The 18,232-nt window shown below is 43.7% G+C and overlaps 1 protein-coding gene across 1 annotated transcript; it reads left to right on the forward strand.

The window, feature by feature from the left end:
* Nucleotides 1–13,853: 13,853 nt before the first annotated feature.
* On the forward strand, nt 13,854–18,203 carry LOC127776640 (expansin-A16). The gene is made up of 3 exons (XM_052303126.1): nt 13,854–14,282; nt 15,503–15,824; nt 17,799–18,203. Exons 1-3 carry the CDS (start codon nt 14,132–14,134, stop codon nt 18,106–18,108), a joined length of 783 nt encoding a protein of 260 aa, XP_052159086.1. The 5' UTR covers nt 13,854–14,131; the 3' UTR covers nt 18,109–18,203.
* The last annotated feature ends 29 nt before the right edge of the window (nt 18,204–18,232 follow it).

Consider the following 18,232-nt stretch of genomic DNA (forward strand, 5'->3'; position numbering starts at 1 on the left):
CTCAGCCGCTAGGCCGGCTGTGTTCTTTTAAGAGTGTGTTTAGCAAATGGAATATGGTAGATGGGATTGGAAAAGAGGAATGGATGAATGGCTAAGATTAAATGAGATGTGTAGAATAGATAACTAGGATGCAATATTGTCTTTTGGAGGGTTGGATATTATTTTCCAATCCCATTTACCAGACAAAGTCTAAATCCATTTTCCCAACTCCTTATCACGCTTTCACTAGTACGATATGCTTTTATAATAGAAAATTATAGAAAATTTACATTTAAAAATTCATGTTAATTTATTTTTAAGTATTTTAAGTTAATATTTAATTAATTATATGAATTTTACGTTGGGGAGAAGAAGTTCCCATCCATAACACTAGAACACAGTGGGTGTCTTTTACCCGGTGACATTTTTTTTAAGAAAAAAAGATCACTTGCGAAGTCCATCTACCGAATTCAAGTAGGCTTTCGAATTCAAAACTTGGGGCAAATTCGAATTTCGGTAACAGAAAAAATAGGATTCGCGATCAGCAAATCCGAGTTGGAATAAGTTCACCGGAGGTCCTTAATTTGACAGCGAGGTTTTTTAGATACCTTAACCACAAAACCAGAAATGTATACCCCTAAACTCTCACAAACCGTTCACCGGAGGTCCCTCAGCAGTATTTTTACCCGATTTTGCTGACATGGCATCCTAGTTAGCAAAAAATAAAAAATAAATATGTGGGGCCCACATGTAAGTGACACAAAAAGTGAGGTCAACAATCCTAGTCAGCATTGATCTTCTTAATCGCTTTTTTCTTTGGCGCATAGGGGGAGCAGCAGCGACGCGCATCCGGAGGCAGGCGGAGCGGGGGCGCGGCGGGCGAGCGGTGGTTCGCGAGTGCGGATGCGGCGGAGCGGCGGCGGCGGGCGAGCGGTGGCTCCGGGCTCGGGAGGAACAGGCGATAGTGCCAGCCGGAGAGGGCGGAGATGAGGCCGGCGGGAGAGGGGGTGGAGCGTCGCATCAGTGGCGGCGGCGGCTGAGGGGACGGGTGCCTCCTCCACCGCCGCTTCCCTCCGGGCTAAGAGGACCGGCTCGACAAGTGGAGGTTTTGCGTCCTCGGCGTCGGCCTCTTCTTCGCCGTCTCCACCGCGCTTTACCCCGCCATCGTCCTCAAGACGCGCCTCCAGGTCACCCCTCCCCCGCCCCACCCGCGCACGCCGCGTCGTCGTCGGCAGGGGTGCTCCCGCCCTCCGCCGTCGCTGCGGCCACCACCATCTTGCGGAGTGAGGGGCTCCTCGCCTTCTACCGCGGCTTCGCCACCTCCCTCGCGGGCACCATCCCCGCACGCGCGCTCTACATGGGTGCGCTAGAGCCACGTGCTCGGCTGTGGGCCCGGCCGCACTCGCCCTCGGCGCGCCAGAGCACGTGGCTTCCGCGGCAGCTGGCGCCGAGCGCAGGGCTCACCGCCGCCGTGGCGGCGCAAGTGATGTGGCTCCTTTGGCCTGTACCGCGGCTTTGGCATGTCCATCCTAACCTACGCCCCCTCCAATGCCGTGTGATGGACAACCTACTCGCTGTCGCAGAAGACGATTTGGAGGAGGCGCCCGTCCCCTCAACCCCTCCTCCTCCACCGACGCTCCCCCCTATCCCGTCGGCACGACGCGTGGAGAGGATGGGAGAGGGAGAGGTGGTCAATGGGAGATGCCCAAATAGGGGAGGGGAAAGGCGGCCAGTTACTGTCGTGCTTGCCCTCCACCGCTTCGCCGCCAGCCTCCTGCATCCCGCGCTCGCCATCGTCGCTCCGTCCTCTATCGGAGAGAAGAGAGTAAAGAGAAGAGAAGGTAAAGAAAAGAGAAAAAAAAAAGATGTGCAGCTGACATATGGGTCCCACGTACTTTTTTTTTAATTTTTTTTGCTGACTAGGATGCCACGTCAGCAAAACCGGGCAAAAATACTGCCGAGGGACCTCCGGTGAACGATTTGAGAGAGTTTATCGGTCCACGTTTCTAGTTTTGTGGTTAATGGACCTCATAAAATCTCACTGTTAAGTCGAGAGACCCCGGTGAACTTATTCCATCCGAGTTCGTTGACGGTAATTAACCGGGCCAAATTCACTTGTGGTCCGAATTTGTTGAGGGAAATAGGTGGGCTAAATTCGCTGGTGGGCCGAACTTGTTAACGAGAGTTAAGTGGGCAGAACTCGTTGACGGAGATGAGTGGATCGAGTTTGTTGATGGGAAATCAGTAGGCTGAATCCACTTGAGGACCGAATTCATTTTTATTAATTCTCCAGGACGAATTAATTTTTATTTATACTTTTTCAAAAGAATTAAAAATATAATTTTATGTTTTCAGAAATTACAGAAATATACCCCTAAAATCCTCTAGGAGAGCGTTGAGGGACTTAAATGTAAATTTTTTGCTATAGCTTTGTCAACTTTATGATTTGCAATTTAAAAATATATATCATATGAAGTTGGATGAAATTAAATTTTATACCAAAATTGTAGAGTTTGAGGAGATGTACAACTTTTCTATTTAAGATCGTTTATGTGTCCAAATATTCGTTAAAAATCTTAAACTTATTTTAACAAAATCTTATATCGATATTTCAAACGACATTGGATAGAAACAAACTTTATATAAAAGTTATATATCTTGATAAGAACTACAGCTTTGTAGTTTATCACTTTTTCATTTAAAATGTTGAATAAGAATTACTAGTTTTTGAGTAATTAAAACTAGCAAAAACAAGGTCTAAATACAATAAAAATTTACATCTAGACCTTCTTACTCCTTAAAAAACACCCTCCTACGGGGCATCTATATTTGCAAATTTTTAAACAAAAAGTATTTTTAAATAGTTTAATAAAAATGTATAAAAATAAAAAATCAGCCGAATTTGTTTGCGGGCCTAATTCTTCGACAAGAAAATAGTACGCTGAATTCTTTAGGGACCGTCAATGGCTGAATTCGTGGACTAATTAGCGTCTTGGTTTGCCTCTGTTCTGAAAAAAAAAGGGGAAAAAAAAGAGCATCCTGGTTTGCAAATGAAATATTCCGACCATTGTTGCTTCGAACCTTAGTATAATTCAACGGGCTTGAATTCCGATGATAAACGAAGTGACGAATTTTATCATTTTTTTATAAAAAAATATATCTGAGAACTCAGGCATGGGCGGTGATGGAAAGAAAGGCTGTTTTTCCGAGAAGCATGGATATATCAGTAGAGCAGGAGCAGGGCATGGAGCATCTCTCCAACTCTCCAAGATCTACTGACAAGAAAGGAGGCTATCCAAGCCTTCCTAGAGTTCTCCAAGAGGTAAAAATCAAATAGTATTACTAGAATAAGGAGAGGTGGTAGAACTATAGAATATGAGATTAAGGGGTTATTCTGATGAGGACATCCTGTATCATTACCCGCTGGTAAAGACGCTAAAGTCGGGCGGCGACCGTGTGAGCTTTTGAATAATCCCACCTTGCTTAGCTTGGGAGGAGGAAGCCACCTTAAAAGGGTGAGCCACCCTTCTCTTATTGGACTAGTTTTTTAGGGAGATTGAGCCTTTCCCCGAGTGGGTGTGCCTATAAACTGTTGGGGTTCGGGCAACCTTAAGTTATTGGGCCTCGGCCAACCCCACCTGGGCCGAATTGTTATCATTTGGTATCAGAGCTGGGCCCTTGTTAATGGGGGGGGGGCATGATGAGGACATCCTCCACTATTACCCGCTGGGCGGCGACCATGTGAGCCTTTGAATAATCCCACCTTGCTTAGCTTGGAGGAGGAAGCCGACGCCAAAGTCTAGCTATTTAGCTTGGGAGGAGGAAGCCGACGCCAAAGTCGGGCGGCGACCGTGTAAGCCTTTGAATAATCCCACCTTGCTTGTGTGAGCCGACGCCAAAGTCGGGCGGCGACCGTGTAAGCCTTTGAATAATCCCACCTTGCTTGTGTGAGCCTTTGAATAATCCCACCTTGCTTAGCTTGGGAGGAGGAAGCCGATGCCAAAGTCTAGCTTGGGAGGAGGAAGCTGATGCCAAAGTCGGGCGGCGATCGTGTAAGCCTTTGAATAATCCCACCTTGCTTGGGAGGAGGAAGCCGACGCCAAAGTCTAGCTTGGGAGGAGGAAGTCGACCCAAAGTCGGGCGGCGACCGTGTGAGCCTAGCTTTGAATAATCCCACCTTGCTTAGCTTGGGAGGAGGAAGCCACCTTAAAAGGAAGAGCCACCATTTTCCTATTGTACTAGTCTTTTAGGGAGATTGGACCTTTTCCCGAGTGGGTATGCCTATGAACTGTTGGGGTCCGGGCAACCTCAAGTTATTGGGCCTCGGCCAACCCCACCTGAACCGGATTGTTATCATGTTCACATTAAAGCCATTCAAACTATACTATTTTTTTAAAAGTTATCAAATATGTGCATCTATTTTGTTTTTTTAGCAAACTCTGATAAATACATAAAAAATCATGTCAAAACTTGGCAATATTATCAAATTGTCAAAATTTTGGCATTACTTATGCCAAAATTTAGTAAGGTTTATTTTGGCTACGATCTGAACAGGCTCTAAGGACTTGTCACTAATCGACCAAACTTCAGCATTACCAGATTTAATATGACAACAAACCAAGCATATTTTTATCGTTGCTACTCTACCAAATATTTGTAATTCTGAAAGTTTCCACACTCAACACTCTATCTATGGTAAGGCTTTGAACGAAACACATACTACACTATAAGTTTTGGTAACGTCAAAATATACCAAAATATGGCATTTCTCAAATATGGTAGGGATAAAAGTGGCACCAAAGTGAACAATCCCTCTTTACGAAAGTTGGCAGAACATTCAAATGAGTTGAACAAGAAATGCTCCCATCAATACATCAAATATTTCCAGAAGGTTGCTGCTTGTTTTGATTTGCTCAACTGTTTCTTAATGTTATTTGCTTTATAACTATTCCTTGAGTTATAGGCCTATGTTAACAGCTGGAGGGTTGGTTGCCTGCTGACTGATCCTGCCGTAGGGCCATATGTTAAAAGGTAAATTTTGCTACAGGGCACTGCAATTTCGTGGTTTTAGCTGTAGGATACTGCCTGAACTCACTTTCAGGAAAAAAACACTCCATAAACGTGGTAATTTGCCAATGGACACCGCACCGATTAAAATAATATTTTCCGGTTAAAGAGGAGAGAGAAATCGCGTGAAAGTTCTAAAATACCCTTGGGCCCACATGTCATATCTTCCATCTCTCTATCCCCTCTTCCCACACTTCCATGGCCGATGCCGTGGCGGTGCTGTCGTGGCGGTGGCCGGGTCAGTGGAGATGCCGGTGAATCCGCTCCCGGCGTTCCACTCCGTGGACATTGGCGCCGCCGCAGCGTCCACGACGGCGCCCTGCAGCAGCGTGAAGTCAGCGAGCAGCGGCAGCCGCTTGTCGTCGGCGAGCAGCGGTCCTCCATGCCCATCCTCCTCCGCCGCCACTACACGTCGTCAAGCGGCCGTCGTCGCTGGCGCTGCCGCGGCGTTGATGACGACGCCCTGCAGCAGCGCGTAGTTGGCGAGCAGCGGCAGCCGCGTGTCGTTGGCGAACAGCGGTCCTCCATGCCCATCCTCCTCCGCTGCCACCACATATCATCAAGCGGCCGTCGTCGCCGACGCCGCCGCAGCGTTGATGACGACGCCCTGCAGCAGCGCGTAGTTGGCGAGTAGCGGCAGCCAAGTGTCGTCGGCGAGTAGCGGTCCTCCATGCCCATCCTCCTCCGCCGCCACCACACGTCGTCAGGCGGCTGTCGTCGCTGGCGCCGCCGCAGAGTCGATGACGGCACCCTGAAGCAGCGCGTAGTCGGCGAGCAACGGTAGCCGCGTGTCGTCGGCGAGCAGCAGTCCTCCATGCGCATCTTCCGTCTCCGCCGCCACGCATCGTCAGGCGGCCGTCGTCGTCGGACGAGCTGCCGGCGGCGGCGGCGGACGTGACGGTGTGCAAGGTGGAGGGCGGTCAGCTCATGTTGCCGTCGACCTTCCCGTACTTCATACTCGTCGCGCTGGAGGCCGGGGGACTCTTCCGCGGACTCCTGCTGCTGCTGCTGTACAGCATCTACCCCGTGCTGCTCCTGCTCGGCCATGACCGGGCAACCAATCTCATGGTCATGGTGAGCTTTGCCGACGTCAGGAAGGAGGACGGGTCGTCGTCGTTCAGGGTGGGCAGCAAGGTGATGCCCAAGCTGTTCCTGGAAGACGTCAGCGCCGAGGTCCTCGAGGCGGCGGCGTAGCGGGGATAGAGAGAAGAGATGGAAGATATGAAATATGGGCCCAAGGGTATTTTAGAACTTTCACGTGATTTCTCTCTCCTTTTTAACCGAAATTATTATTTTAATCAGCGCGGTGTCTATTGACAAATTACCACGTTTATAGAGTGTTTTCCTCAAAAGTGAGGTCGGGCAGTGTCCTACGGCTAAAACCACGAAATTGCAGTGTCATGTAGCAAAATTTGCCTATGTTAAATATGTGATCCGAATTTTGGGCCCACAATATATTCGGATTAGTTTTTTAGTAGGAGTTCCTATTAGGTGTCTTTATTTTATCCCTTATATATACTCTTGTAAGCCGTACGGGAAGGGGTGACGTTCCCATTGTGATTCCCCTACGTTTGTAATCATCTTCTCTATAGTGATCATTGCCGGTCGGCGCCCGTGGTTTTTTCCCGCAAGGGTTTTCCACGTAAAATTTGTATCTCCGTTGTGTATTTATTTTCATAACAAGTGGTATCAAAGCATTGGTAATCGATCTACTATAGTCCCGGCCACCGGTGATTTTTCCCTATCGAAGGAATCGATCTAATCGGCGGCACGCGTCGTCGTGTTCGTCGTTCCACCGAATCAATCTGTTCTGTTCTGTATCCGTCGACTCCGAGTCGGCCTCGTCCCGCGCCTTCGCGAGAAGATCAAAGCAGCAGCAGCCGCCCAGGCGAAGCACAGAGAAGCCAGGAGGAGGAGCAGGCGAGCAGCGTCCATACCATCCAGTAGCACGTGTCCCGAGGAGAAAAAGAAAATAGGGCAGCCAGCCTGCCAGCCTGTTCAAGTGATTTTTATTCACGTGAAAATTGTTACCGCCACCAAAGCTTGTGTAGCAGGAAGATTACAGATCTACGCTACGTGCACACAGAAAGTGCACCCAGAGGTTCTCGTTTTGCTAGGTTTACCCTAATTTCTTACAAGCAAATTCAGGATTAATTCCCATGGCGAGTTTGAAGTATGATCTACCGCTCCTGGACCGAAACACAAGATTCTCACTATGGCAAGTGAAGATGCAAGCCGTTCTTGCACAACAAGACCTCGATGATGCACTTGCTGGATTTGACAAGAGGAGACAGGATTGGTTCGACGATGAGAAGAAAAGGGATCGTAAGGCTATGTCATATATTTATCTTCACCTATCTAACAATATTTTGCAGGAGGTGCTTAACGAGGAGACAGCCGCTAGGCTGTAGTTGAAGCTGGAACAGATATGCATGACTAAGGATCTGACCAGTAAGATGCACCTGAAGCAAAAGTTATTTTTACAAAAGTTGCAAGATGATGAGTCCGTGATGGACCATCTCTCCACTTTCAAGGAAATTGTTGCTGACCTTGAGTCTATGGAGGTAAAGTATGATGAAGAGGATTTAGGCCTTATTCTATTGTGTTCATTGCCTAGCTCATATGCAAACTTCAGGGATACTATTCTTTATAGTCGTGATACTCTAACTTTGAAAGAAGTTTATGATACTTTACATGCCAAAGAAAATATGAAGAAGATGGTACCCTCTGAAGGTTCAAATTCACAAGCAAAAGGCTTGGTTGTTCGGGGCAAGCAATAGGAGAAGAACACAAACAACAAATCCCGACAAAAGTTCAAGTAGCTACCGTGGGAGATCAAAGTCCAGAGGTAGGTATAAGTCATGCAAATATTGCAAGAGAGATGGACATGATATCTCTGAGTGTTGGAAACTATAAGAAAAAGACAAGAGAACCGGAAAGTATATACCAAAAGGTAAGAAAGAAGAGGAAGGTAAAGCCGCGGTTGTTACTGATGAGAAGTCTGATGCAGAATTGCTTGTTGCTTATGTTGGTTGTGCACAAACTAGTGACCAGTGGATTCTTGATACTGCATGTACCTATCACATGTGTCCGAATAGGGATTGGTTTGCCACCTATGAAGCTGTTCAAGGTGGTACTGTTTTGATGGGTGATGATACACCATGCGAGGTTGCAGGTATTGGAACAATTCAGATCAAGATGTTTGATGGCTGTATTAGAACATTGTCAGATGTGCGGCATATTCCAAATTTGAAGAGAAGTATCATGTCTTTATGTACTCTTGATCGCAAAGGGTACAAACATTCCGGTGGAGACGGAATTTTGAAGGTAACTAAAGGCTCTCTTGTTGTGATGAAAGCTGATATTAAATCTGCCAACCTGTACCATCTGCGAGGTACAACTATATTAGGTAATGTTGCAGCAGTTTCTGATTCATTATCTAATTCCGATGCTACTAATCTTTGGCATATGCGTCTTGGGCATATGAGTGAAATTGGTTTGGCAGAATTGAGCAAGCGAGGATTGCTAGATGGACAAAGCATCGGGAAGCTCAAATTTTGTGAGCATTGCATCTTTGGCAAGCATAAGAGGGTGAAGTTCAACACATCTACACATACTACTGAAGGTATTCTTGATTACGTGCATTCTGATTTATGGGGGCCTGCTCGTAAGACATCCTTTGGAGGTGCTCGTTACATGATGACTATCGTTGATGATTATTCACGAAAAGTTTGGCCTTATTTCTTGAAGCACAAATATCAAGCTTTTGATGTGTTTAAGGAGTGGAAGACTATGGTTGAAAGACAAACTGAAAGGAAGGTGAAAATCCTTCGTACTGATAATGGGATGGAGTTCTGTTCTAAGATATTTAAATCATATTGCAAATCTGAAGGCATTGTGCGTCACTACACCATTCCTCACACACCTCAACAAAACGGCATAGCTGAGCGTATGAACAGGACAATTATATCAAAGGCCCGTTGTATGTTGTCTAATGCAGTTTTGCCTAAACAGTTTTGGGCGGAAGCCGTTTGCACTGCTTGTTTTCTTATCGATCACCTAGTTATGCCATTGATAAGAAGACTCCAATTGAGGTATGGTCTGGTTCCCTAGCAAATTATTCAGACTTAAGAGTATTTGGTTGTACTGCTTATGCTCATGTTGATAATGGTAAATTGGAGCCTAGAGCTATTAAGTGCATTTTGCTTGGTTATCCATCTGGTGTGAAAGGCTATAAGTTATGGTGTCTTGAAACAAAAAAGGTTGTGATTAGTAGAAATGTTGTCTTCCATGAATCAGTTATGTTACATGACAAACCTTCTACTAATGTTCCTGTTGAGAGTCAGGAGAAAGCAAGTGTGCACTTGATCAGTTCAGGGCATGCACTAGAAAAAGAAGATGTTGCTATTAACCAAGATGCACATGTTATTGAAGATTCAGATTCTTCTATTGTTCAGCAGTCTCCAAAACGTTCTATTGCAAAAGATAAGCCCAAACGAAATACTAAACCTCCTCAAAGATATATTGAAGAAGCGAACATAGTTGCTTATGCTTTGAGTGTGGCAGAAGAAATTGAAGGTAATGCAGGACCTTCTACATATTCTGAGGCTATTGTTTCTGACGATTGCAATAGATGGATTACTGCTGTGCATGATGAGATGGAGTCACTTGAAAAGAATCATACTTGGGAATTGGTGAAGTTGCCAAAGGAGAAGAAACATATCCGTTGCAAGTGGATTTTCAAAAGAAAGGAAGGTTTATCTCCAAGTGATGAGGAAAGATACAAAGCAAGATTAGTTGCTAAAGGTTATAGCCAGATTTCAGGTATTGATTTCAATGATGTCTTTTCCCCTGTTGTGAAGCATAGTTCAATTCGCACTTTACTTAGTATTGTTGCCATGCATGATTATGAATTAGAGCAAATGAATGTTAAGACTGCATTTTTACATGGGGAGTTAGAAGAGGACATTTATATGGAGCAACCTGAAGGTTTTGTTGTTCCTGGAAAAGAGAACCTAGTATGTAGGTTAAAGAAATCTCTTTATGGGTTGAAGCAGTCACCTAGACAGTGGTATAAGAGATTTGACTCTTTCATGCTTTCTCAGAAGTTTAGAAGATCCAATTATGATACCTGTGTTTATCTCAAAGTTGTTGATGGTTTAGCTATATATTTGCTTCTTTATGTCGATGATATGTTGATTGATGCAAAAGACAAATCAGAGATAGCAAAGTTGAAGGCACAATTGAGTAGTGAATTTGAAATGAAGGATTTGGGTGCAGCGAAGAAAATTCTCGGTATGGAAATTACTAGAGAAAGACATTCTAGCAAGTTATATCTCAGTCAGAAAGGCTATATTGAAAAAGTTCTTCGTCGTTTCAATATGCATGATGCAAAACCAGTGAGTACTCCTTTAGCTGCACATTTCAGATTATCTTCAGATTTATGTCCACAGTCAGATTATGATATTGAGTACATGTCTAGAGTTCCATATTCAAGTGCAGTTGGTTCACTTATGTATGCCATGGTATGTTCTCGTCCTGACTTATCACATGCATTGAGTGTTGTCAGTAGATACATGGCTAATCCTGGCAAAGAGCATTGGAAAGCTGTTCAATGGATTTTCAGATACTTATGTGGTACATCTAGTGCTTGTTTGCAGTTTGGGAGATCTAGAGATGGACTTGTTGGTTATGTGGATTCAGATTTTGCTGGAGATTTGGATAGGAGAAGATCGCTCACATGTTATGTTTTCACTATTGGAGGATGTGCTGTTAGTTGGAAGGCAAGTTTGCAAACAACTGTTGCCTTATCTACTACTGAAGCAGAGTATATGGCTATTTCTGAAGCTTGTAAAGAAGTTATTTGGCTTAGAGGTTTGTACATTGAACTTTGTGGAGTTACGTCTTGCATTAATATATTTTGTGATAGTCAAAGTGCAATATGCCTTACAAAGGATCAAATGTTCCATGAGAGAATAAAGCACATTGATGTGAGATATCACTTTATTCGAGGTGTGATTGCTGAAGGTGATGTCAAGGTATGCAAGATAAGTACTCATGATAACCCAGCTGATATGATGACAAAGCCAGTTCCTGCTACTAAGTTTGAGCTTTGCTCAAGCTTGGTGGGTGTTACAGTATAGTCCTAGAGATTATTTTGGCGCACGGTGATTTTACCTACATGTGGTATTTTTGGTGATTGATGTTTTTATGCTACAAGAGGAAATTCGTCTCAAGGTGGAGATTGTTAAATATGTGATCCGAATTTTGGGCCCACAATATATTCGGATTAGTTTCCTAGTAGGAGTTCCTATTAGGTGTCTTTCTTTTATCCCCTATATATACTCTTGTAAGCCATACGGAAAGGGTGACGTTTCCATTGTGATTCCCCTACGTTTGTAATCATCTCCTCTATAGTGATCATTGCCGGTCGGTGCCTGTGGTTTTTTCCCGCGAGGGTTTTCCACGTAAAATCCGTGTCTCCGTTATGCATCTATTTTCATAACACCATAATAATACACTGTTACGCTCGGCTTAATGAGCGAAATCTACTACTCCCTCCAGTTTTTTTTGTTTGGCGTTGCCGACCGGTTCGATTAAATTAAGGAAGCTGTGAATTGACTTGTTTGCCCTTCACCCTTATCCTTTTGCACTTTGTCCATGCAGAAGGGAAGAAGGGAAATTTACGGACGGGAGGAGGGCTTCTGAACTGCGAGCGTAAAAAAAACACCTTTTGAGTATGAACTGGAACGTTAAACAAAAAAAAAATTAGAGGGAGTACATAAGTATCTATATATATCTCTCGGTATCACACCGTGCAGTAAAAACCATCAGACTTCTGCATATGACATTATGATCCGGAGAAAAAAAAATAAACTAGTCGTGTTGATCATAACCCTGCTGATAGTAATTTGCAAGAGATGGATCAGACGGTTAATACGGTTTTGAGTACTACTCCCTCTATTACATATTACAAGTCATTTAATTTTTTTAGTCAAACTTTATTAAGTTGTGAGTAAGTTTATAGAAAAATTTAATAATATCTAAAATATAAAATTAATTCCATTAAATCTAACATTGAATATAGTTCGATAAGATATTTGTTTTGTGTTGAAAATACTACTATATTTCTCTATAAATTTGACCAAACTTAAAAAGTTTAATTAAAAAAATAAACAGGCGGCTTATAATATAAAACGGAGGGATATGCCCTGTCCTGGACTCCTGGTCCAGACTCGAAAGTCAGCACGAGCTAGGCTGTGTTTAGTGGATCCAAAATTTGGATTTTGGTTGAAATTAGAGATGATGTGACTGAAAAATTGTGTGTATATGACAGCTTAATATAATGGAAAAGTACTGAAGTTTGAATCCAAACTTTGGATCTAAACACAGCCCTAACCTCAGATGAAGATTTCCTCCAGATCCTATTTTACTGCCGCTGCTCGCCGTCCGTCACTGTGAATCTGTGATTGGCTCAATGCTGCCCAATCTGAACTCTGAAGACTGAAGGAGCATTGCTTCATGGCCCCAATCCGTATGCCTGGCACTAGCACGAGGGTAGAAATCAATCAAGGTAAGGACAGATTGTTTCGTCTAGGGATCCATTTATTTGTTATTCTATCAGCTTTTCTCTAATTGCTTGTAAAGTTGTAATGCTTTGTTTCAGAGACCAAAATTGCTGTTCCTAATGATAACTTCTAGGGTACAATATACTGGTAATATATACTACTAACGTAAATGATCCAAGGGTTGATTTGTCCTCCCACTCATATAGATTACAATACAAAATTAAGAGAGGATGAAAATTATCTTTCTATAAAGTTTAGCGGTGGCGATTCAGTAAATTTTCAACATAAGGGGTGTTTTCCCTGCTCGATTCCATTCCCAGTTCGCTGCCATCCTTCACCATGACGAGACGATGCTAGCCTTACGCTAGCTCTGTAGATCTCATGGCTTCGATTCCGATTTTGCAGAGCCAGACGGGCAGAGACACGCATATCGTGTCTCGCATTGCTCCTGCCCTAAGTCCATGTGTGTTATGCCACCGTTAGCTACACCCAGTACGCCATGGCGCTGGCAAAATCAACCTTCGAATCATTTATACTGAAAGTGTATACACTACACTGTACTATGAACAAAACCACTCTTGATTAGTGATTTTCTTTTCTAAGAAAAACGGTGAAACTGTCAAGATAAGCACAACTCTCAACTGCGAAAAACTCCAATCACACAATCACTCTGACTGTACAACTGGATTTTGGAATCTACAGAAACAGGAATGAGCTAAGGGCTGTTTAATTTCCAAACAAAATTTTTCACGCTGTCACATCGAATATTTGGACATATGCATAGAGTATTAAATGTAGATAAAAAACCAATTACACAGTTCGCCAGAAAAATACAAGACGAATCTTTTAGCCTAATTGCGCCATGATTTGACAATGTGATGCTACAGTAAACATTTGCTAACGACGGATTAATTAGGCTTAATAAATTCGTCTCACGGTTTTATGGCGGAATATGTAATTTTTTTTGTTATTAGACTACGTTTAATACTTTAAATGTGTATCCGTATATCCGATGTGACATGTAGGGGTATTTTTTTCCAACTAAACAGGCCCTAACTGTAAAAACTGAAATTTGGAATTTGCAGAAACAGGAATGAGTGCACTAGCATTCTACTGCTTTGCAAAATCACAAGTTACCGAGGGTGTAATAGAAAAAGAAGGCAACCTTTGCTAATTGCTTCGCTTCTCGTCCTTAAAAGGGAAGCCGCCGCGTCTGCAGCTGCTGCAAATCCCAATAAAGCGAGAGCAGAAAGGAAGGACCCCTTCCACCACCACTCCCCCTGTGCTGTGCCTGTGCTCCTCTCATCTTTGACTACCCACGATTCCAGTCTCCCACCACAGGCCAAAACACTGCAACATTTCAGACTTCAGAGTTCACAGTGAGTTCAGACCAAGAACACAAGAATACCAAAAAGAACAGCACCAAGAACTCTCCTCCAATCCATCACAGACACTCTTCTTCCCTCCAAGAGAGGCATTGATAATCAGAGAGTAGAGCCAGGGCGCGTGTGTGTGTGATGAGCTCAGTGCTGCTGTTCTTGCTTCTGCTGCTGCTTTCTGGAGTGAGCTTGAGTGGCTGCATAAGGCTTGGCAATGGCGGGTATGAGGAGTGGAGGATGGGCTCGGCGACCTACATCAAGGAGTCCCTGGGGCACCCGCTGAATGATGGTATGTGCAATCTGTGTGTGTGTTTTTAACAGATTAAGCTTCTGAATCTTTGTCAGTTGGTAGGATCAAGAACATATGCCCTTTTTCTGCATTTTTCTTTGGATGGATTCATCATGGAGATGGTGAATGTAGTTTGCAAGGATGAATGGTGGGCAGATGGTGTAGTATTGTGCAGATCCGGCATAGTGGGAAGTGAAGTTCAAGTTAGAAGTAGGAAACAGGAGTGAAGATTCACTGCGGAAACTTGTTCTTCCCTTTCTCTTTCTTCAGATAGATTGTGACTCTTCGAACTGAACTTCCAATGTGTGTCCTGTTGTTGGCAGGTCCATTTTGTTTTAATTTGTAAAAAAGGTTAGTAAAAAGGTTTCTTTCAGGGTTATAAAAGAATGTTGGTGTCAATGCTAATAAAGCTATCATTCCAATCAAATATTTTGTCTAATATCATTAGATTTATGTGCATTAGTGCACTAATGCTTTCCTAGTCGGACGAAAAAAACAAACGATAATACTACATTATTGGACTAAGTGGGCCTTAAATTATTGGACTAATGCTGTCCTAGTAGTACCAGTTATCTTTTTTCCTTTTAAGTAGGTTATAGAAAAGCTGAGGCACATTGAATGCATTTGACAATAATACTACTATAGTTATGACAGGCAATCTGGTACTATCATATGATATTTCCTTGCTGTTTACTGTCCATGACGTAGTACACATTTAAGTCCTTGAGAGTACATTTGCAGTAATTGCTCCATGGATTATTAAGTGTCAAAGTAACGCAACATATATTGTCAGATCAAGATTCATGGCAGCCCAACCACACTGCATTTCCTCACTTGGGATATCCTGAATTCAAGGACATCTCAACATGATCAAACTATCTAGTACCACCCTAAGTTCATTTTTCATCCATTCCATACATACCAATACAAAACCACTTGTTTCCTAAAAAGAAAAAAAACACTTTCTTCTATTGAATTACTGGAATTGTTAAAAAAAATTGAAATAAAATGTTAATTTGCTGCTATAATCAAATCAATAATCCACGGCAATAATCTGCTCAAAACTCTATCTTGAAACAGGGCCTTAATCTTGACATCTTGTTGGCTAACTGTAAAGCTGATCATCTCCATCTCACTTGACAACGGAGCAAAAATTATCAATTTTTTGTCTGAATGCAATGTGTTGTCTGAAATCTGAACTTTGAACCTGCAAATGCAAGGTGGTGGAGCCTGTGGGTACGGCGACCTGGACATCTTCAGGTACGGGAGGTACACCGCCGGCGTGAGCGGCGCGCTGTTCGGGCGCGGCAGCGCGTGCGGCGGCTGCTACGAGGTGCGGTGCGTGAACCACGTGCTGTGGTGCCTCCGCGGCAGCCCGACGGTGGTGGTGACGGCCACCGACTTCTGCGCGCCCAACCTCGGACTCTCCGACGACTACGGCGGCTGGTGCAACTTCCCCAAGGAGCACTTCGAGATGTCGGAGGCCGCGTTCCTCCGCGTCGCCAAGGCCAAGGCCGACATTGTGCCGGTGCAGTTCCGGAGGTAAAACAATAAGCTTCTCCCACACTTTTCTTTTACATCACCATAGTCTCCAATACATGTTTTTGTTACTTATAGTTATATGTTAGTGAAGTGAAACGAGTAGAGCGACATGGAGATATACATTTTTAGGACAAATTCACTACTTGCTTCGTCTCAAAATATAGCAAGCTAATACTAGATTAGATCCAGTGTGTGTTAGCTTCGGCTCTGCTAGTATGGGTTGTTTATCGATCCTATTGGTGTGAGAGTTTTGACTCGTTTTTTTTCCCTGTACTGTTTTGAATGTTCTCCTTCTTGGTACAATGTTTGGTCGGAAAAGCCGGCGCGGCAAAAAAAAGTACTAGATTGGACTCAATTAGTTGTGTTCAGATTTGTAGTACTAGGTTGTGTCTAATCTAATACTACTAGATTAATGTATTTTAGGACGGAGAGAGTACTATCTTAGTATGATTGAGTAGTCCAAGCAGTTTTAAGTTTGATTGCCCGTATTCTGGAACTTCATCTATCAGAGGGAGTATTAGAGCAGGTACAATAGCAGACTATTAGCCAGCTATAAGTATATTTTAATAAGATAAAAAATGAGAGAGAAGAGCAGTGGGCTATAGATCTGTAGCCAGCTGCAACACGGACTCCAAGACACAGTGTGTGTATGACATGTGGGACCATATATTAATAGTATAGTAAGCAACTATTGTATGAATTGGCTATTAGATTGACTATAGATGAATTGGAGCTAGTAGTGGGCTATACTATTAAACTTGCTCTTAGAGCAGGTACAATAGCAGGCTATAAGCTAGCTATAAACATATTTTAAAGAGATAAAGGAAGAGAGAGAAGAGCGGTGGGCTATAGATCTGTAGCTAGCTGCAGCACGGACTCTAAAACGTAATATGTGTATGACAGGTGGGACCAAGTATTAATAGTATAGTAAGCAACTATTGTATAAATTAGCTATTACATTGGCTATAAATGATTTGGAGCTAGTAGTGAGCTATACTATTAAACTTGCTCTTAGTACTGCACACATCATGTTCATGATTTGCTCGCTGGTCATTGATCACTTGTAGCGTATCATTCTGCAACTAGCTGATGTGTGAATTCTGACCATGCAAAAAGGGCATGGCGCTATCATTCTTGAGTAGTGCATTTGGAGTGTGTTTCTCTAGGCTGAACCAGTGCTGCTTTTGCGAAAGTTCAGAATGATGTTTGATCATTGGAGATGGAACACAGAATATGCGGACAGTGCGTGTTTCCTGCTGCTTTGCATGGAGCAAAGAGCAGCTTTAAATCTTTAATTACTGCTGCTAGCTTCCCCCTTTTTAAATCTGACTTGTGCTTTGTTAATTATGAGCACCTCCACAGTTTCAGACAATTGCCATGAGTGTGTCCCATTGCCCCAACTGCTGATGCAGGAGTACACTCCAAGTATTCCATTTTTCTAGAACTGTAGTAGTACTACTACTCTAACAAGATAAGGTTAAATCTTACTGCCAATCTGCTGAATTCCGCATGAATCAAAGCATCACTTTTTTTAACGGCTCGCATTAAAAAGTATGAAGTTTTATAACAAACTACCGCAATTTGGGTTTTCATGACATTAGCCATTGATGGATGAACTCTAGATAGTACTACAACTCCAATAAGAGAACCAAAAATTTAGCTGCAACTACTGATCAACTCTGCGTGAATCAAAGCATCAAACACATCCATGGGCGGCGGAGCTAGAGTGAGATGGAGGGGGTGCTACTTGTTTAATTTACTCTGTCTTATATCAAGTTTAAGCTAATACGGATGTCTAAATTTGTATTGAGAATGGTGCACACAGTGAAAATAGGATAGGTATAGCTACAATTTTTTTTGACCGGGTTCCTGGGCATGCCCCCTTAATACTCTAGCTCCGTCCCAGAACACATCGGCACATTGCTCATATCGGGTTCCATCTAATGAATGAACGAATGAGTGGTGGTGGTGCAGGGTGAGCTGTGACAGGGCAGGGGGGATGAGGTTCACCATCACCGGCGGCGCCAGCTTCCTGCAGGTGCTGATCACGAACGTGGCGGCGGACGGGGAGGTGGCGGCGGTGAAGGTGAAGGGGTCGAGGACCGGGTGGATCCCGATGGGGAGGAACTGGGGCCAGAACTGGCAGTGCGACGCCGACCTCCGCGGCCAGCCGCTGTCGTTCGAGGTCACCGGCGGGAGGGGCCGCACGGTCGTCGCCTACAGCGTCGCGCCGCCGGACTGGATGTTCGCGCAGACCTTCGAAGGCAAGCAGTTCGTCGAGTAGGTGTCGACGATGTGGGTGTCATTCTTGGAATGATTGTAATTATTATGGTTATAATTATATTATACAGGTGAAAAACAACTGTTTTGGTTTGGTTTTGGTTTGGATGTTGTTGTTTGATCTGCTC

The sequence above is a fragment of the Oryza glaberrima genome, chromosome 6, assembly GCF_000147395.1.
Source record: "Oryza glaberrima chromosome 6, OglaRS2, whole genome shotgun sequence".
Classification (NCBI taxonomy): domain Eukaryota; kingdom Viridiplantae; phylum Streptophyta; class Magnoliopsida; order Poales; family Poaceae; genus Oryza; species Oryza glaberrima.